A 22184-nucleotide genomic window follows, 5' to 3' on the forward strand; every position below is an offset into this window, starting at 1 on the left:
AAGCTTCTTCTGCTCAGGCCTACATTTGTTTTGTGAGTGGTACCTGTAGATGTGAATAATTCTGAATGTTACAGTATGTTTAGGGAAACCTGTAATTATTTTGGACTGACCTGTTTTTGTGGAGTCTAGTACTTCTTGTCTTTCAGTTCTTCATGTTTTATTTACTTTAGGCAACAAACACCACACATAAACTTATTTTTCTAAAACCAACTTAAGCTGCATTGTATCAAGCATATTAATTAATTTTGGATCTAATTGTATATAGTGCTTTTCATCCTATGGAACTCCAAAGTACCCTTTAAGGTAAACTGAGTCTCCTATTGGTAAGGCAGAGTCCTCTGTAACAGTGTACAGCTTTTAATATGTATCAGCAGCTCAGTGCACAGCAGTTAAGGCTGCCAAATGCAAAATGCTTTCCTGTGTAAAGAAAAAGACTGTTACCTATAGTATTATACGACACTTTGGAATCCTTTAGTGTATACGCTATATACAGTATTCTATTACATAAAGAATGACAACATTCTATATACATATATAGAATTATATATTGTCCACTACAGGGGACAAGTTTGTCATCACTACTGTTTCTCTTGTACTTACTCGGGTCGCATCTTAGCTGCTCCTCAGCCTTTTCAATTGTGATGAGCAAACCCTCAGTTAGGTCAGCTCTCTTTCCAACAATAGTGAAGCCATTCCAAACATACATCATTTCCTAAAGAGAGGATAAAAAGTAAACTGTTCAATGCTTGTGTTCACTACTTGTGTTCTCATAAGAAACATATCACAAAACCATCTCTCTCTCAATCGAGCATATCAAGAGTAAAACCTAAAAAACATGTTCAGAAAAACTGAAAACCATACAGTAAGTGTGACAGGAAGTGTGGCCTAGATGCCATCTAAAAGGAAGCAGCTGTTGGTCTTTTCCGTTTAATCCTATGCTCCCTGTTAGCAGGTGCACAGGTGTTGTTAGATAGTCAGAAGCAGGGTGAGAGACATCACACACCAGGGCTCAGTGAGGAAGCCCAGACAGAGAGATAACAGGATCAGCCAAAGAGCTGACAGAGAAAGGTAAAGCAAAACAGACAAATATGCCAAAAAAATATGAAGTTGACGCTGGAAGCAGCTTAACAATCTACAGCTGAAGGCAGAAACTGAGATTAAGTTTTCCATCTGAATTTCATTTTTTCCCCTTTATTTTATTATAAGGGTGCTGTGGGGTTAACCAACAGTTTAAGCTCATGTGAGGTTTACAGATCTGGGATGGTAAGCTTGTGACACATAATGGTCATTGAAAAATGTACTTTTTGTATCACAGCATAATCAACATTATAGAGTATATTAAGCATCAGTAGAAAAGCAAAGTATCCAGATTTATTAAGTATATCAGGCTCTAGGAGAGGAATAGGACAGAATCCTATAAGGCAGCGTGTGCAACCTGGTGCAAAGCACACGTCACAGATGTATAACTTGTATTGGTCCAGTGTGGCCAACTTCTGACATTCATAGCAAGCCACCTGTTGATCAACCCAGTTAATGACAAATGTTAAATTGGCAGAATGAATTAACCAATCTAACAAATGTTTTCTCATTTTTTCTCATTCTCATTTACAAGCTTTCTTATGTGCTTATCATCTCAGTCTGCTTTGAAGACTCTAATCTCGCTGCACAGTCTTCACATTTAGTGGAGGAGAGATTTCTGTTGTTGTGCTAAACGTTTTGAGTGCCTCATACAGTAAATGTAACACTGATTGACTAATGAAGCACTAATATACTGAACCCTTTTTCCATCTGTTTTTCACTTTTGCCTTTTATGTGTAACTCCTAAATGTGCTTGGAGTGTTGTAGTTTTTGAATATTCATATGATATCACACAATTCCAAATTGCCTACAGAATGACAAGGCAGAAAACACATAGTGAAATCAAAACATAAAATATCGAATATATGATGGCATACTTAACCTTTAGCCAAAAGTAATTGTAGTTAGGCACAATGTAAACTATTTACCAGCAATCCCTGACCCATTTAGGTGTCTTATGAGGAACCTAAATAACATTAAATTTAAAGTTTTAGGTCTCAGCGCTTCAAAATACAATGGGTATAAACACACACTCCATGGTCAGCTGTAGCTTTAACTTTTCCTAAATAACCCCTTGCTTGCATAGTCTATAAATAGTAACCACACTATATATGGTACCTACCCTCACATTGGCATTTATAAAACACTTTATGGTTCAGTACATCCCAACACCCAACTTGAACAGCTGCACCAAGAACCTTACCAGTGCAGGTACAACTAGCTTCACTGGATTGGAGGGCAAATAGCGTCTGGCCTTCCTCACTGCAAACTTCTCAGTGGGGATGGATTTACCTGCAATCCTCTGCTTCAGCCCTTCCACTTGTCTGCAACCAGAAAACAAATGGATCAGTTACTCATTTCAGTAAAGACAAAAGCCCACGTTCTTGTCAAGGAGCAATGTGGGACCTGAAATCTTTAACTTTGTTCTCCCATAAAAACTGACATGGTCCACAGAAAGAAGCCCACGGAACACCCACCTCCTCTGAAAACTACATACATTTCAGCTTCTTTACGTTTGCACACATCCTTTTTTTGCGATTGGATATTTTGAAGTGCAATTGTACATGAGAAGAAGCAAGGTTAATTGAAGACATTACATCAGAAGCAAGGTAAATTAAAGATATTTCTAAAGCCACAAGGTCTTACTACTGCCCCAAGCACATTCTGAGAGACTTTCCAAGTAAAATGTACAGGTGGTATGATGAAGGTACATTTGTGACTCTCATAAATTAATGTTCAAAACAGCAGGTAATGATAGCTTTGCAGAAATGGCTAATTATAAAAACTGAGCACTCTCTTTTTAGTCATCGCTTTTGTATAATTTTAAGATCTACAGTTCTTCACTCACGGTTCATTCTTTGGTAAACCAGCCCAACAATAATGTAACTCTTAAAAGTGTCAATTACTCTGTAAAGCAGAAGAGTAGCACCAGCAAACAGGTACCATTATCTCTTTTTATGAATATGTTTTAAGAGTAAGCTGCCTGGTCTTACGCAGTCATGAACAGCACAGAAGTGCAGACCACATTTTATAGTGACATCAATAGATCAGATCTGAAAAGGTGTTTTCTGACCTGAACAACTCAACAATATTCTCCCCTGTCTTTTTGACTTCATCATCTGGGAGCATGCTGAGGATGGCTGCTTTCTGAAACATGTAGATAGCCTGTTGGGTGAGAAATAAAAAAAACGGTTTTCACACTGCAAAAAAACTGAAGTGATGAAACTAACTTTCGTCAAGGACTCTCAAAGTGTGAAAAAGAAAAGATGACTAAGAAAATCAAGACAAAAGGAAAACTATTCCTTCATTTTTACCTTCTGATCTCAACAATGCTCCCTGAATTGATGACACAAATGCACATACAGTTTTTAGCTTTTGGAAACTGATACACATAACATCCTTAATTTAAAGGTTTCTTCCTTTTGTTACCATCTTCAGTACTTTGTGTACTGCTTTCCTACACTACAATTATATTTGGAAAATGGGAAGCTTACTGTGCTGCAGAGCCAAATAGGTATGAAAAATTCAGAGTGTTCAGTGTTCAGTGTTCAGTGTTCAGTGTTCAGTGTTCAGTGTTCAGTGTTCAGTGTTCAGTGTTCAGTGTTCAGTGTTCAGTGTTCAGTGTTCAGTGTTCAGTGTTCAGTGTTCAGTGTTCTACCTTGGACCACTTGCTCTCCTTACAGAGCAGGTCTGCGTAGCGGTAGGCCTCCAGCCACTGCCGTTGAAAAGAGTGGGACCACATGAGCTCCCAGTAGCACAGGTGATGGATCTGTTTCCACTCTTGCTGAGAGGCAATGCATTCCTGGAACTTCACTTCAGCCTTCACAGAGGGAAAGGGAACACACAAATCCACCATCATAAACCCTCAGCAATGGTTTCGCCATATTCACAACTGAAGTGCACTACCCTATAGTGGTGCGAGGCAGCCTCTGCACTCTGATAGATCATGACTCTGAAGATAAAATAAACAAGTGAGGTATCACTCAGACAACTTAAACTACAGGACAAAATGCAAGTTGGACAAAAAAAACCACTGGAATTGGACAGGTTTAATGCAAGTACTCTTCTCAATAGTTGCATAGAGTCCTTATAAAGTAAAAATAATTAGCTTTCTTTTAATGGCTCACCTGATAGAAACCATATGGAATGGCAAGACAGGATAAATTAAGAGATTTACAACCTTTGCTATGAAGATATTTACAGATTATTCGTTTTTGATTTGTTTCTAGTCTTGGCTTCATGGCTTATCCTTCTGGTCCTTCTTTTTCATGGATTTTTGTGGTTACATTTGTCACAAACCCATTTAATAGTGAAAGTGTTTCTTAATACTTAACTACATACATGGGGCCAGAAATAGTACGTGTTATAAATGCCCCAAAAAATGCATAAATATCATACAAAATTTCAATGGGAAGATTTCTCATTATATATAATGTTGAAAAGAACAGGTTACAGATTAAATATGCCTAAAAATTAACCTTGAAAGATAAAAAAAAACATCACAATTTTTTTTTCTAGCGAGATTTGTATCTCAAACTCACCCTCTCAAAGTTTCCTTTCAGTACGGCAATCCTGGCTGCATAAAACAAAATAATTGACCCCTGTGTAGGGAAAAGAAAAAAGAAAAAGAACCCAGCAAAAGTCAGAAGAGACTGTCAAATACAGAAGGCAGAAATAACTGCTGAGATCTTACTGTAGATACTGTACTTACATTGGGAAATTTGTCGAGGTAGGGCTCCAACAGGGCCTCTGCTTCAACCAGATTGCCTTCACCAGTACCTACAGGATTGCAATATAGTGGAAAGATTAATATTAATTTGCAACCAGTTCCCTTGGTTTTAAAGGGAAAACATCACATACTGAAATTGTTTTGCTGTACTGAAAATTGGTTGGTTTATAATTGGTAGCATTTTAAAATGTGAAGCTCTCAATGACCTAAATCAAATCATTATTGGCACAACTGGACCAATTTAAGAACAACTCCTAGCTCTTCAGTTGCTGCTGGTTTGAGATCTAGAAAAACCAATACCGTAGGTATTAATTCCAGAAACAGAGCTGGCCCAACCTGCTTTAAAGCACACAAAGGACAAATTAAGGATACTTGTTTTCCATATTCACAATGCAATGTCCTGGAGACTATCTGCGTAAAGTGGCTAGATTTATCAGATCTGAGCATTTTGGAGTTGATGTTTCCCAGTTCCCAATACAAAATACTGTATATTAAAGAAGGATACCATGTCAGATCATCAAACATTAAACAGTGCTAGCTAATCTGATGATCACCAATTCCATCCAATAACTATTGATGGCAATTTTCAACCAGTGCATTTCTTACCGAGGATTAGGGAGACATAAGTATGATACATCAGCAAAGTCAACACACAGAGAACGGCTCGCAGGCTGTGGGTGGCAGCTCCCTCTCGTAACTGGGACAGCCCAAACTCCTGGAAGAGCAAATACAACAGCAGAGTTCCCTCAGCTGTTACCTCAGTAAAGGTTGTCCCTAAAGCTGGTCCACATACTGCCTGCTCATGTTGTCAGAACTCAAAGAATATGATAGCTGGCTTCAAGCCTGGTCTTAACACATCTCTAAAGCTAAGCAAGGCTACGTCACTACTAGGATTTCAGACATCCAAAGAAAAACCAGGTTTCTGCTGTAAGAAGTATTGGGGATCAGTGGGCAGCACTGTTCTCTCTACCAGAATTCCCAAATGAAGTTTGGCCCTGAAGTCTGTACTGAGATAGCGAAGGATTAGGCTGTTGAGAAACAGGTGGCATAATTGGTCATAATTAGGGATTTAGGCTGGAGTTAGGCCTACGCATTCATCCCAAGGATAATAAATGTGTACAGTCTCACCCTGTTGCCTGAAAAGCCAATGAATTCTAGCAGTCTGAGGATCCTACCCGGGAGGAGAGAGAGCATCTGAAAGATGAACGGAAAAATAATAAAATCACCAGAGATATGGATCACAGGTTCAACTCCAATACAGTTTGGGGTGAGCTGGGGTATAATAAACACCATCCACTAAAATGACCAATTCCAGTTTAGCTTATCTTTTATCATAGAAGAGTGCCATTGATTAAAAGCATTTCATAGGTACAAAATCTGTTTACCTATTTCATTACAACTTGAACTTGAATAAAATTCAGTTGATAAAAGGTTAATTTTATCCTTCTGAAAACATTTTACTAATTTTACTAAAATCTTACTAATTTGCTTGAATTCCACAAGGTTTCCTGGGGGGAACATAAATCCTTTAAACACTATTTCTGGGGCTTGCCAAGTAGCTCAACAAGTGGACACTAAGCCCAAGCTAGCCTGGGTCATGTCAGTAGCAGACTGTGACTGCAATATTGACCCTGCACTGCTAACCAGGACTCAATTAGCCTTCTAAGTGCTTGTAGTGCTGTCGCCACCATAAGGCGCTGAAACTCCAGTGCAAGTTTGGGGCTGCATAACTTATGATGTACAGTATTACAACAAGATGAATGACTCAAAGGTATGTAGTCAGAATAGGGGGCTTGCCCTTTTTGGATCTCCCCCACATGCGGTTGTAAAGTTTCTTAGCTATAAGTTGCAAGTTGAAAAAAGCACATAACTGACTGTTCCAAATAACGTGTATAACAAAAATAATTCGCAATTAAAAAAAAACGTTTCATGATATAGGAGTCCACATGAGCAGAATCCATTATAACACAACTGTTAACTTTAGTCCAAGAGTTACTTGGCTGTCAAAGGTAATGGCTTGTTAAGGGAAGTCAAACAGCACAATCCACACTAAACTGGCAGAATTCTTAAATTGTCCTTAGATCTGTAAATGCAGCTGGATTTCCTCAGGGTTTGCAAGGCAAATAGCAAACTACAGGTGAAAGTCAAGCCAAATGCTACAGAAAGATAAAATAACAATTTTAGTATTACTTATTATAAGGGCTCCCTAGTGGCTCAGCCACTTCGCTGGCTCTGAGCAGAACTTGAACTTTATGAATTCGCCAAGTTCCAAGTAAGAGTCATGTCACTGGCCAGCTGATGGGAATTCCTCAAGCAGTCACACAATTGGCTCAGCTCTGTCAGGAACAGGGTTGGGATTAGTATAACAAGACTCTTTCAGGTCCTGGCAGGACAGTCCTGCTTTCAAGACACCTGCAGGTTTGCTCTGCTCTGACCTCAGTGAGGGTTATGCCTCTCCATCCATTAGTGCTAGCAATCTTGAAGGCCATTGAAGAGCCTCAAAAAATAAATACGGTAACATGACAGGCGGGTGAGAGCCTGTTTACACATCCTTATTCTAACCATGTGTTAGTTGAACCATCAATGTGATTTTAAAATGATACATGAAAGTGAAAACTCTTTTAATCCATAGCACTTAAAAGCCACATTCTATTTACATTTAGTAAAGTGCTTCCATACTAAGCCAGAGAAATAAAATGCAACTCAACAGTTTTCAAATAATCCTAAAAAGCTGACAAGTCACAGATCTCCCTCTGGAAACATGGGGTTCATTAGTCCAAACTGAGAATGAGTAGTGTAAATACTCCGAGGTGATGCCAGACGTACCAGATTGAACGCTCCGATCCCCAGCTTGACACCCCCTTCAAACTGGCTGTAGGTTTCATTTTTGCTATCCAGATCCTGAGTCATATTTAGCAGCTGCTGGCATTCTCTGGCAGAGAAGAGGCAAAAGAGCATTAAGCAGGCTATATGCAAAAATATTTACTTTCCATTCCATTTTTTCACTGTTTATGCAATTCTGACAGCAATGAAAGAAATGCAAGAACATTTCATTTGTGCAGCAGGTGCTACAATTAGTATATAACAGGACCTCTGGAGGAACATTTGTGACAAAAAAATTGGTTTCACAGCAACACAGAAATTATTTGAATCCAAAATTTAAACAAATACACCACTATTATTCACTGAGCAACATTTACTAATCATTATCTTATATCAAACTGCAAATTCCTATAGGCATTACAGAAAGTTGTGCGTGTACAGCTAAATGGAACCCTGTTCATATTTACAAAGTTACACAAAGTAATTGTTTAGGGAACATTAAACAGTACGTCCGAAGAAACCAATCACAGATCAGAACCAAAGACAACATGTTTAAATGCTGTAATGGAGTTCTGTTAAAAACATATGTAAAACTACTCCTGTATTAATGGATTACTTTTTATCTTGGAAAGGTAAGTGCCATAGTTAGGCGAAACCATACAGGATGCAGAAAAGATCATGTATATGACACGGGTAACTGCAATGCTTCAATAAACAATGAGGGGTTATTTGGTCCAAAGTCAGAACTTGGGCAGACGTCTCCTTAGGGAGGAAGGCAAAGTAACATAACTGACTCCACCAGTATAACCATGACTTTAAAAAAATGGCTGTAAGAATTCTCTTTTGCATTTAATTGTAAAATGAGTACGTTAGTCCACCCTGGCATTAATACATGTATCACTCTACGTTAAAAGAAAACCATTAAGACCTATAAGAAAACTATTTTGGAACTGTTTTATAAAAGCAAGATGCACAACATTTTCGCTCACTTGTAAATTTGGTAACTTGTTCGGATTTTGAGGCCCCCTTTAATGAAGTTGATCATGTTTTCATCCTGCCAAAAAATGAAGGGAATTAATGTAGAAAACAGAATTGCATTTGTTAAACTAAAGAATTAAAATGCTATTTGACTTTCCATTTCTAGACTGCAAGAAAGATCTTATTTCATCTGTGTCACCTTCTGTCAGTCTAAACCAAGTTCAACGAAGTTGGGTTTGTTAATGCCCTTGATAGATCTCAAGACAAAATTCTGTCTGAATTTTGGTTTTAAATTACTCAGTATTAATGTTCTAAGTATTTAAAGTAATAACTTAAATAATAAGCTACAATGCAAAACTGTCTGCTTTTGAGAAACGTGAATGCCTGTACAATACAAAACTATACATGATACAACTCTGTATGGAATACAGTGCTGCCATTTTTTTTTTAGTTTTTTAAAGGGTTGGGTAGAAATGTTGGTTCTGTACGGAGTATGTCTTGCTCCCAGAAGGTGCTAATCCAACAGAAGGTTTAGGGTCCATTTCCTCTGTATGCCAACAGTGAGTGGCTTATGCAAACAAGTTGTTTACATTCACTCTGAGTGCAGGCTGCACTCATGTTTAAACCTGGGTTGTGTCACTAGGTGACTGCAGCTGGGATTTCTCAAGGAGGGGCACACAATCACACTATCTGCACTGTGAGGACAGCCTCAATTATCCACCCAGCCATCCCTTGACTCAAAGCAAAGCCTGCATACGATTACCCAGGATCTTCAAGACTTGCTGATGCACTAAACCCACTGCACATCACTGCAGAAAAACAGCCTGAGAGGTTGGCAGGATGCAGGAACCTGTCTGAAATGCTTTGAATGAATTATAGTCTCTAGGCTCTTCTCAGAAGCGAACGCTCTACTTGATCCATATCATTACATGTATAAACACAGATGGGACATGGATGAGGCTATTAACAGCAATGTAAATCTTGTTGTCAAACACCTAGAGAACCCCATGCCTATGAGCAACTGCTGTTCGTTGACTTAAGCTCTGTATTTTTATGACACTGCCGTCCCATCTTTTGATTAGCAAGCTGAAGCAGATGACTGTTAATCCTATTATAAGATGGCATCATTCATTTTAAACAGAGTACAGAGTAGGTCAGTCAATAAAACTCTCTATGCATTACGATTTATTAGCCCACGTGCCCCTCAAGGTTATGTCAGTTTACCACAAAAGTTTACCACAGTTCTATCCACACCACATAAAGATGAATGTACAAGTAGCAGTCAAAGGCAATTGTACTTTATACTTTCAGATGATACAGTGGAGATTTACCGAACATATAAAGAACGCAGTTTCTTTACATTTATGTCATACTGTAGGTTTGTGCAATGGTGTATCAAACAACCCGATTTTGAATGTGGAAAAAAAAGGCATGAAAAGTTGTTGGATCCCAAAGTTTCTGGTGACTTTTCACCTGAACTGATTTTCAAGGAAATAATCTCCCAGGTCAATTAATATACTGTATTATAGCAAACTCAGCTGGACTACTCAGGTTGAGAATTTATTTTGTACGAAGTTGAAACTGTTTGGAGTTGGACAGAAAACTAATGCTTATCTTTTACCATACTGTAATAGAGAGCATTATTATATATGGTATTACAGAGTGGTTTGGTAATTTATCAATCAAATTAAGATAATAAATCATATTATATGGCTGCTGGCAACTTGCCATATGAACTTCTTGGCAAGTTGACAACTCTAGCAAAGATTTTAGAGTTCCCAAATGTAGAACAAAAGAATATATTAGCTATTAAGATATACACTGTATATTTATACTTTAATAGCAAATATAGATAGTATATAGTCACCATATCACCCAGCAACTCACAACTGGCAACCCACTGAAGCTAAGCAGGTGTGAGCCTGGTCAGCACCTGAATGGGAGACCTCCTGGGAAAAACTAAGCTTGCTGCTGGAAGAGGTGTTAGTGGGGCCAGCAGGGGGTGCTCGCCCTGCGGTCCATGTGGGTCCTAATTGAGCAGTGATGGGGACACTATACTGTAAACCGTTGCCGTCCTTCGGATGGGACGTAAAACCGAGGTCCTAACTCTGTGGTCATTAAAATCCCAGGGCGTTTCTCGAAAAGAGTAAGGGTGTAACCCCGGCATCCTGGCCAAATTTCCCATTGGCCCTTACCAATCATGGCCTCCTAATAATCCCCCTGTATGAATTGGCTTCATCACTCTGCTCTCCTCCCCACTAATAGCTGATGTGTGGAGAGCGTTCCGGCGCAGTATTATTAATTATTATTATTACAGTATACGTTACCTATTAAAAATGCAAATAAATGACAAGGGTAAATGCAACTGTGTCAGTATAAACTAATTATAAATGTGACAAACTACTAATGTGCAATATGTCACTACTATGTTGTAGTGAGTTCTTCATGTGCAATAGATGCGATGTGCAATATTTCATCATATATTTAGATGTACAGTAGTGCTGCGTGTCCATAAAAAAATCCTCTAGGGGACAATAGTTTATCTGTAAAAAAGTAAAAGGGGATTTTATTAGTTCTTTAGGGGCTTGAATGTGAAGTTACCTTTTCAAATACTTAAATTCAGAAGTATAGTGTAACCTCATTAACAAACAATGATAATGAAACAAGGATTCAAAGTTGTTTGGAGAAAGTACTAGAGGCTTACCTGTACAAAGGTGAGAGCTGCTTTCTGTAACAGGCACTCAGCATAGCAGATCTCAGCATGCATCTCCTCTACATGGGAACAGCAGGAGTTACTGAAACTACACTTTAACTTATTTTCCAGTTGGAAAAGTTGGAAAACATAAATCTAATCAAAACTACCATCATGGGCAATATTCAAGAAGCCATCAAATACCTAATTCAAACAAGTCAGGTGAGTGTTTGTCTCTTGTTGCAGTAAAGATGGTTGTGTCCAAAACTGAATCTGATTAATTGAGATTTATTTATTTTTAGTTAATTGGAAATATTTGGATTTTTATGAAGCTGCTCTAGTCTCTATTAATACATTTATAATTCTCTCTTTTTTGTTTGACTTTTTCACATCTGTTTCTTAACAACTAACACCATGACTACAGACAGAGGAAAATTAAAAAGTAATGACTGAGTCTTCTGACTCGGCCTCCTTTAGAGCCACTCATCTTTCAACAGGTCACAGGCTGCACAGCCCCATACCAGAGGTACAGCACCAACTGAAGGAGAGGCGCATCCCTCACCTACAAATGGTAGCCCTTCAAGCGCCAGGGAGGACACCAGGATCCTGAGAAATTTAACTCTACCACCAGAAAATTGTGCACTGCAGTCTGGGGAGACTTGAACCCATGACCATGCTCAGAGTGAGTACCATTACTGATTGAGCCACTCGGGAGAACCCTCTGGTAGCCTTTTTTGATCCAGAAATATAGACTGTTCACTCTCTCCTGTTCCCCAACAGAGCCAAACATCCATTCCTTTTTCAAACTGTTTTCTCCAATACAGGGTTGCAGGGTAGCTGGAGGCTATCTCAGCAAGCAACGGGCAAAAGGCAGGATAGAAGCCAGACAGGACACCAATCCATGCAGAGCACACACAGACCACAAACAGACACTCGCTCAAACCAGGGTGTTTTTCTTCTCATAACTCAGTCATTATCCAACCAGAATGTTTTTGGACTGTGGGAGGCAACTGGAGTATCTAGAGACCCATACGACATAAGGAGGACATACAGTACAAATTCCACGCAGCGCAGATAGCACCATAGGAATTGAACCCAGGGCTCCAGTGCTGCGAGGCAGCAATGCTAGCCACTGCATCCCCATGCCAGCCACAACCAAATCAAAATCAGTTCAAAAGTAATAATGAACAGAATTGTTACAGAACTTTATAAAACATGCCTACACTGTCTCGGTCACAGGTCTCTTTATGCACTTCATGGAATCATGAAATGCTTTACACACGGTGCTCCTCAAGAACTGGGGCGGCTAATTCTACACACTATTTTTGCTTTATAGTCAACCAATTTGTATTTGTAAAAATTGGTATTTGTGTTTGACACAAAATTGGTAATCGTATTTGTGAGATTAATATGAATGATAAGTATAATTAACATTTTACTTGCATACATACATTTGAACATATTAGAACAAAAACTACTATGCTTTCCCAATATTTTTGGAGGTCTACAGTGTGTAAGAGATCTCCAACTGCAATCCTCAATGTTCACAATCCACCAGTATTAAAAAGCTATTTGACTTTCCATTTCTAGACCGCAAGAAAGATCTTATCTTAAATTCTGGTTAAAGACCAGAGAAAAGGTTTAGTTCATTCACATAATTCAGCATATCTTAATTACGTAATATACTGTACAATAGGCCAGATGCAAAATGAAAATACAATGTAGATTTAGGGATATACAGAACTTTCCATTTCAGTACAGGGTATCTAGGTCATCATAACAAAAGATGAGGAGATGGACACCTTTAATCTAAGTTAAACATATTTTTGTCTTACCTTCTTTGAGCTGTTCCGATGCTTGTTTGGTCACTAAATTGGATATAGACTCTACAACTGTGTTCTTTTTTCGAAACCTGCACAGAATGGTGATACAAGTAAAGAAATAAGAAAAAGGCCACATTCTCCTCAGACCTTCTGACAACATGTTCATCTAAAAAAGGAAAAAAAAGATGTTTAACAACATTTCCATCAGATAAAACGTTTTATCAGCTAACAGTATGCATTATATTTTAAAATATTTTGATCCTGATGTTTCTCTACAAATATGCAGTCTTCTCAAACTTGGAGAAGACTGTACATTTGTAGGGAAATTCTGATTATTTTGTTTAATTTAATTTAGGGCTAGGATATTTATATATTCATTTACCCTATGTAATAATTACATTGCCCTGCCTAATTATTTTCCCCACTTTGCTATTGCAAACCTAAATGAGCACAGGTACACAAAAGTTCAGATTCACACAATTAGTTGAAGGAGCCCTGTCGGTGTGCATTAACAGTGCTTCACATGATTTCCGTATAACTACAGCAATCTCTGAAAGGTCCCTTAATTGGGTAGTGAATATTATAGGAAAACCCAGGAGCTTTCAAAACGTCTAATTTTGGAGTTTGCAACAAAACATTTAGGTTTGGTGAAAACACTTTTGCAAGGCACTGTATACATTCAGTACATTTTAAGCTGTTTTTGCAAGATAGCTATCTGCAGTTTTATCTGGGAGAGTTGTCACACTGAAATATTCCTTTCAAGACTTTAAAGATAGAAAAGCATTCCGTCATCATGTGAGCTCTGCTCTTTTATTAAGTTGGCATGTCTTCTGCTTTGTTCTTAAACCAAATGTTACGAGGCAACCTAGGATACCCATCCACTCCCCCATGTTATACTATAGATGGTTGCAGAAATTTTACATTAGAAACTTGGATTTTCTTATGTTTCTTATAAGAAAGACGTTTTTTCTTATTTTTATTAACTGGAATTTCACAAGTTGGAGGGAGGCTGCGATCAGGAACAGAGACAAGAAAGCATCAAGACAATCCACATACGACTCATCTACCTTTGGCAGGTGTGAAGAGCATCCTTCATTGTGCTGATGCCCCTCTGGATGTCCTGGTGCTCAAAGGTCATGGCTGCCTGCATGACCAGGATGGTGCTGTACCCCAAGGCATGATACATACTCTCTTTAGCCCTGCAGGCAACCAACGGTCAATCAGTCACATCATATTGCAAAAGACTGTACAACCGGCAAGGCTTTCATTCATTACAAAACGAGCAACAGCAGTATACAGATTTCAAAGGAAAAACATCTGCTACCCGTCATCCTCACATAGACTGCACATATCAAGTCAGAACACGTTTTTTTCTTGATCACAGATTTGATGAAACATCAGATTGAGAAAGCTTGTTGCAAGTGGCTCTGTGGCTAAGGATCTGCGCCTGTGGCCGGAAGGTTGCCAGTTCGTATCCCGCAGCCGGCAGAGCAATCCTACTCCGTTGGGCCCCTTAGTAAGGCCCTTAACCCCAACTGCTCCAGGGGTGCCGTACAAATGGCTGACCCTGCACTGTGACCCCAAGCTTCTTTCCCTGTCTGTGTCTCATGGAGAGAAAGTTGGGGTATGTGAAAAGACCAATTCCTAATACAAGAAGTTATATATGGCCAATAAAGTGATCTTATCTTAAGTACTCACTTCTTTAGAGCAAAATGTGAAGACGCATTACCAATTCCTTGCATTTTCATAAAGCACCTTACATCCCCAATGATCCCAAATGGCTTCACATGTGGGAGGGGACCCAATTCATTCTCCACCTGGGCAGCCTCACTTGATGTTAGCAACCCCACAACACAGTCGATGAGGTAGAGAAGGGAGACACTATTTCATCAGTTCAATTCATAGGTGACATTAAGGAGGCCAGACTGTGCTAGCCCAGAGCAGAATTAGTCCAGGACATCAAGGTTAACAACTCTTAGTCTTACCAGTAGAAGTGACACACAGTGAAGGATGGCACTTCCTTCAGCACAGTGTCCCCAGTCACCACAGTTAGTCACCAGATTACAAACATGGTCATATTATAAACAATATAAAATTCCAATAGCTGTTAGTTGTTTCTGCTTGTCATTTTAAATTAAATGCACAATTAGCATGCCAGACCTTCATTAATCTATTCAGCTGTGTCCACTGACATACAGTATTTAGGCTGGGTAATAAACTTTGTTAGAAAAACACAACAAAGTTAAATTGATATAATTCCATCTTATATATATATACACAATTCTGAAATAAAAGCCTTTTGGGACATACTGTAAACATACAATACATATTATACATCAGAAGTAGCATTAATATTTAATATCAAAGATACTTCTGGTTATACCAGTGGAAAGTGACTTATAAAAGTGTCAATTAACTACAATATCATTGAAAATAATTCTGTTTTTAAATCTCCAGCTTCTCTGCTCTGTTCAGATCTTAATTTAGCTTTTTGATTAAAGCACATTTTCAAACGCCCATTGACTGCCCCACATTAACATCATATTGCGACCGTAAATTTTATCTTAAAATAAGCATCTATGATGGTGGTGGTAATGGGGTGCATGAAATACTTCTCGTTACAGATAACAAAAATATGTTTCTATACATTAAGTTTATTTTTGCAAAAACATGCATCACTGAGTTTTTTTCTGAAACAGTCTGTCAACAATTCAGAAGCTTTGCAAATGAGTTACAGAAGCCCAACTTTCCCAGAGCTACTAATCATTCTGGACCTGTCATTCTTTGGTCCCAGATAAATCTTTCATTATTACACATTGCTTCGTTCAGCTAAACAACTTAAGAGTTATAGAACATCCCAAGATTTTGAAAATAAACCCTTCTTACCACTGCACTCTACATATTAAATAAAAACTACAAATTTGCTAGGTTTTAATATTGCAAGGTTCACATCCACATACACTGGGTCACTACTTGGTAAAAATGGAATGGAGACAAATGAAATTACAATGCCCTCAGTGACTCAAGAACCCAACAACGCAATCATTCTTTTTACAATGTAAATTAGTAATACAACGTGCTATTGTATTACTACGGTCCAAAAGTAGATTATCTGCTCACACTAAGAGTTCCTTGCAAGGCAGTCTTGCACAGGGGCTCTGTAACAAGAGGATGCACTCAGAATTCAACAGAAGGTAAAGATGATACACTTTTGCTAGGCAACACAGAACGCTCAAAGAATTTATTCTGCAGACAACCCTTTATTTCAATATTGAACTCGTACACATACACAAACATTACACTATACATACAAACATGATGCATGTGCTTACGTGCTGTCACAAACCGGCCTACTATTTTGGTTCTGTCAACTAAATCCTCAAAATCCAATGTTTTGTAAACCAAAGGTCAGTTAGCCAACCAAAAGAGAAGAATTAATCTGGTCCTCTCTCTTTGCAGATTAATAGTAGTGGACAGGATAGTTCAGAGAATACACAGAAAAGCAGAAAGCTAGATTGAAGGAGGTCTGTTATTCAAATCATAAATATTGCTCTGTAATCTTTGCAAACACTATTCCAACTTTCAGATTATGAGAGCTCCCAAGCAATTAATCTTGCACAATTATTCCTTTTTACTATATTCATCCTGTTCAGAGTGTTATTCAGTCCATTGGTAACTATGCCAGTGAGGCAGTGACTTTTGGGTCAGCTCCAACACCCACTGAGGAGTAAGCAAAGACCAACAAACTCTGTTCAACCCTCAGAACCACCAAAGCCACTACTAAACACAAAAAATCCAGAAACTTGGCCTCTCATGCCAGAACTGGAGGTGTTCAACCAGAAAAACCGTTCTGCTTTGCTATAGAATGAGAAAACCTCTTTTGAGGACGCTATTCTAAAATATTCCAATTCATTCTTGTATTCTGTGCTGAAAATTATGGAATAATCCACCAAATTGAATTTTAGTTTTAAAAAATCATGCCACGTAACCACGAGCCTGTACTATTTACATCAATGAAATTAAGCACAGAACATTTACAATAAAGGCCAATAGCCAATTTGTTTGCTCAAAAAAATAAAGAGACTTAGTACACTGGAAATACATATTTATGATTCGGGTTTATTTTCTGAAGTTAAAACACCTATTAATACATAACTTTCCCAATGAAGATTAGCACAATTGTGGGTTTAGGTTAGACATGCCTTTTTTTAGCAACAAATTGTTGAAATTGCCCAAAATACATACCAAGGCCTGAGACGATCCAAAGCTTCAGAGAACTTGTTGTTCAAAAAGAGGTTTAGTGCAATGCTGCATTCTTCTAAGGCCATCTTCAGATCCATCTTGGATGCCCTGATGTAACAAAAACATAGTGAGTTCCTTTCTATTCTAGTTGGAAGGTATTGTAATGCATGAGAATTTTAAATTTATACAGGACCAAAAATAAAGACAGCAACTTTACCAACATTTAGCCTAACTTCATCAGATCTCAGATGTTAAGCAATGCTGGGCCTGTTCAGTACTAGAATGATTCCAAGGAAGGATTTAAAATAAATTTTATACAGTACTTGGAGGATGTTTGACCAGTATAACCAGTACTAACTATGGAACTATAGAGAAACACTTGAGATAAGGCAAACAATGAGGAAAAACAGATCTTCACTCTCCTGTGGCCTTTCAGGTATTAAAGATACCCAGAGAAAACATACAGAGCAGCAATCAGATTCTCTCAACAATAAATTCCAAAGGATCCTAACCTGTAAACATAATGCTACTGACAGTTACACAACAATCTAACCTTCATACCCACTATATCCCATTCCTCTTTGATGTCTGGAATACTAAGGTTAAGTAAACACTTGGAATACTAAGGTTAAGTAAACACTCCATTAAATTAACATTACTAATGATTCAAGGCTATTAGAAAAAAAAGTCCTGTGATGTCAGCCAAGGTCATAAGTATAAAGACGTTGGATTAAAAACTTTCTTCAAGCTGTCAGAGAGAAAAATAACAGAAATCAGTTAACTGCAAAAGCATACATAAATTATTCTGTCTCCCTTCTGTTCATCCCTGTCTTTTGGTTTATTTTCTCTTGGAAGATGATCAAGTCCTGCATTCACCAGTGTCTCAGCAGATGCAGTGCTGTAATCTAGGTCACACTCCACTTTCTCCTGATACTAACCTCCTTTTCTTCCTTATATCATTACTGCTGGTTTTGTGCTTTGAAACTACCCACATCTCTTACAGTGACAAGAACTTTTTCAGGAGTGAAAAGATCGGGTAGACCTTTTTTCTGCTATCTTGTTTTTTTTTCACCTGGATATACCATATAAGATGGGGCACCACTCTGATGATGAGGAACAGACTGCCTTTTGTTTTTCCTACATCACCCAGAGAACCACTCAGCAACAGAACCCTTTAGTATCCTGAGAAGAGCAGCATGCTTGCTCTACATTATTAACTCGCCCAACCCACTGCAAACATGGAGGTATACTGTAAAGTCGACACTCCACACTGGCCATGAGAGTTAATACTCAAGGTCTAAAAATAACACTGGCAAACAAAAAAATTAATACATTGCTGCAATTCTGCATTGCCTAAGTACCAGTCATCTGCAGTGTGCGCCACTACAGTGACAGTAACTGAAAATGACTTTAAAGCAAATTAAACATCATTTGCATTTCTGCTGCTGTTAGTGTTAGTCTTGCTTTTACCACATACTGCATAACCAGTACACATTCATCCACTCCAAATACAAAGATGTATTTATTATCACATTTATGTATCCTGTGCACTTAAGTTGTAATAGCTTTAAATAATCCTTAAAATAAATTATTCTCCTCGATAAAAGTATTTTGGACAACAACCTCTGTGTAGTTCCATTATAATGTATACTGCAAAATTAATATTAAAAGACATATGGACTAAAAAAATCCTTAACTATCGAAAAAGAAAAATTCATCAAGTCTTGCAGGCATGCACCCAAACACTAATAAACACATATTGACCAATTTAATTGTCTTAAACTAAGCTGTTTAAAGAGCTTGTACTTACAGTGTGACACAATGGAAGGGACTAGTTACCCAGTTCTATAATCCAGAGCTATGGAGGACCCAGTGTAAGCCTCTCCGAGCAGATACAGTTTTTTCATAAATCTTTTTTTTTTTTTGATGCCCCATGAGGGAGAGACAGAGGGAGGGAACCGGTGCTTAATGTTTGTGAAAAACTGAGGGAGGGGAGGGAACAGATATAGAAAGAGAGGGAGAAGGGCAGCGCTTTTCTCTTTTCTTCCATCCTTCACCAATTGCTTGGAGAGCTAATGAGCCTGTTCAAAGTTCACGAATGCTGAGCGATGCCACACAGGCTCCTAATTCAAAAGGGGAACCAGCAGGTATCGCCATGGTTTTCAGCAGCTGCTCTGCAGGGGGAAGGAGCAACCAGAAAGCTGCAGTACCGCAGTGAGCACCTCCTCTTTCTCCCTCTTTCTCCCTCTCTCTCTCTCTCGCTTCGCTTCATCACCCTCTGAGCCTGATAATAGCACTTCCCAGAAGGGTTGAGCAGTAATACCACCTACAGCAAAACTGAGTTTCACTTCGCTACCACAGACCCAAAACCCACTGAGGCGAAATTTTGAGTCCCAATCACCTTCACCATTCCTATCAGTCTTTGCTCTCTATTCTCAACACAGTTTAAGCTCTCTATCTCTTCCACCTAACAGTGAAAGCTATCATCAGCCAGGATAGAAAGTGTCTGTACAGGGAGGAGGTGGGGATTCTACCTCATTAATTCTTCTTTCTTGTTATATACTGCATTACCTTAAACTGTATACAAGGAAATTCACCCTCCTGGTCCGAAATGCCCAGAAAATGTTCCACTTATTGCAGTCACAAAGCTAGTCCAGTTAATTGGTTTCTGCTGCAATTTTTTTACACCCTCTCTGTTGGTAAAACATCAACAAAATAAAAAAACAAAAGGCAATAATGAAATCAAATCAATCCAAATGTGATTTGTCTACCAGGTTGGGCACAATGCAGAACTGCGGAAGGCTTACTGTATATTCCAGATGGTGAAAATTTCAGCAATACTGACCAAACGATGGCCTTTTGATTAGATTTACTCCAAGCAAACCTATCAAAGTGCTTTGAAATTCAGTTTGTTTTCCTCTTGCTGAAACCTAATAATGCCATTCTAATTGATTATTTTTCTCACAGATTAAAAGTATACTTAAAACGCATGATTGCTGAAAGAGGGACAACTTTAAAACCCCAGTCATAACTTACGCTCTCCTGTGTTCTTTGACAAGAATCTTTGGAAGGCTTCACATTAAAAAAAAAATATATTAATTTAAATGAACAACTCCTCATTTTGTGGACAGAAATAACAGAACATATCAACTGGGTTTAATTATATCTATACTTGGATTTAATTCTGGATCTAGGGTGCTATCTGCATTACGTTTGCATGTTCTCTCCATGTTCACTAGGGTTTCCTGTACTGGTGTCCTACCACAGTCCAGAGACATACAGTAGTGGCAGGTTATATGTTTTCTGGAAAAATTTGGTGCTGGTAAAAGTGTGTGTGCGCGTCTGTCTGTCTTAAGAAGAACTGGTGTCCTATCCAGGGTGTACACTCCTTCTTAGTCCGCATAGGCTCTGGCTTCCTAGTTGGATGTTAGAGTAGATGAAGTGGTTACAAAATGCATCAACAAATAGAGGTATACGCATTTTTTTAACTTTATTCAGACCTTTAGGAGAGAAAAAAACTGAGATGTGTTGATTGCATAAGTATTTAGACCTTATCTGAATTATTCAGTACTAAATAATTGAATAACTCAGTATTGAAGACTTCTTAATACTTCAGATAACTATCCACCAATGGCAGCAATTACAACAGCAAGTCTTTTTGGGTAGGTCTTTATCAACTATACATGAGCTTGATACAATGTTTATCCCTGTAGTTGGTCTTTATTGTTTGGTTCTATACAAGCCCTCATTGTGGGGTGACCAGAATATTGTTGACCCATGGACATTTGCTTCCTGCCACTGAATTCTGTAACATATTGGGAAACTGTCTGGGTCCCATCAGCTTTTTTATGATTGACTTCACTATGCTCAAAAGATCTCCAAAACAATTTTATATTCTTCTCCTGATCTGGGCTGCTACACAAGTTTAATCCTGAGGTGTCGTGAAAGCTCTTTGGTCTTCATAGTTGAACCTTTGCTTGAAATTCACTAGCTAAATAACCTAGCACCTCACAGAGGTAAGTATATTCTGAAATGACTTGAAACACTATCACTGCACACAGCCAGTGGCCACTCAACTAATTGTGTCACTAAGTTAATTTTGTGTACCTATATTTAAGGTCAAATTATTTCGCAATCATGACTTCCATTTATTTTTTACATTATCTGCTTCATTTTTGTTTTGCAGTAGGTTCTGTGCATTACAAATAATTGCTACTTTAATGCATGACTCCCAACTGTAAGGCAACTGAATGCCAAAATAAAAAAAGCACGTATAGGCTTTTTAAACATATGGAAGCTTCTGACAGCACAGAGACAAGCTGAATTACTCATTGAGTAATCATTGGTCATTGAATTATTAAAGTGCTGTGAACTTTATTATTCATACACAACAGAAGAACAGCTTACTCCACTCAGTTTCACCCAATTATTTTTTTATTATTATTCCCAAAGGAAATACACAGTCACTACAACATAATAGATCATATAAATCCAGTAAACCTCTTTTAATTCAGTTTTTAGTAGTGTTTTTTTTATTTTCATGAGGTTTTAATAAAGGTAATTCAAAACTGCTCATTCAAAGGGAATGACAAACAGGACATGTTTGCAGACTGGAGGCATGGGCTCATTATTCAAAGGTTCTAATATGACTACAAGCAAGTTAAGGATAAGGGGCTTGAGTGAAACACTGTATTCACAAGTGTTATTAGTGCTACAGACCAAATGCATGTGAGTATATTCATATGATATGAAAAGAACCAACTAGGATAATGATATTCACTGAGTAATTGCAAAATCCTTATAACCTTAACATTTCTAA

At 38.2% G+C, this 22184-nt stretch overlaps 1 protein-coding gene across 2 annotated transcripts in view; it reads right to left on the bottom strand.

The window, feature by feature from the left end:
• LOC102697154 (tetratricopeptide repeat protein 39B) overlaps positions 1 to 22184 on the bottom strand; it is a 54127-nt gene that overhangs the window by 5765 nt on the left and 26178 nt on the right. The window contains exons 1-15 of one of the 2 annotated variants that reach the window (XM_015345216.2): positions 19176 to 19262; positions 17369 to 17473; positions 14191 to 14322; positions 13136 to 13212; positions 11313 to 11380; positions 8620 to 8684; positions 7634 to 7739; positions 5936 to 6001; positions 5414 to 5522; positions 4790 to 4857; positions 4620 to 4679; positions 3737 to 3898; positions 3152 to 3243; positions 2282 to 2402; positions 601 to 712 (exon numbers count right to left, since the gene is read on the bottom strand). In XM_015345216.2, the coding sequence (XP_015200702.1) occupies positions 601 to 712; positions 2282 to 2402; positions 3152 to 3243; positions 3737 to 3898; positions 4620 to 4679; positions 4790 to 4857; positions 5414 to 5522; positions 5936 to 6001; positions 7634 to 7739; positions 8620 to 8684; positions 11313 to 11380; positions 13136 to 13212; positions 14191 to 14322; positions 17369 to 17463 (1333 nt within the window). In that variant the 5' untranslated portion in view covers positions 17464 to 17473; positions 19176 to 19262. Of the gene's footprint in view, positions 1 to 600; positions 713 to 2281; positions 2403 to 3151; positions 3244 to 3736; positions 3899 to 4619; positions 4680 to 4789; positions 4858 to 5413; positions 5523 to 5935; positions 6002 to 7633; positions 7740 to 8619; positions 8685 to 11312; positions 11381 to 13135; positions 13213 to 14190; positions 14323 to 17368; positions 17474 to 19175; positions 19263 to 22184 lie in introns of those variants that run through there. The other variant, XM_006629776.3, reaches the window with a different exon arrangement.

The sequence above is a fragment of the Lepisosteus oculatus genome, chromosome 1 (genome assembly GCF_040954835.1).
Source record: "Lepisosteus oculatus isolate fLepOcu1 chromosome 1, fLepOcu1.hap2, whole genome shotgun sequence".
NCBI classification, from domain to species: Eukaryota; Metazoa; Chordata; class Actinopteri; order Semionotiformes; family Lepisosteidae; genus Lepisosteus; species Lepisosteus oculatus.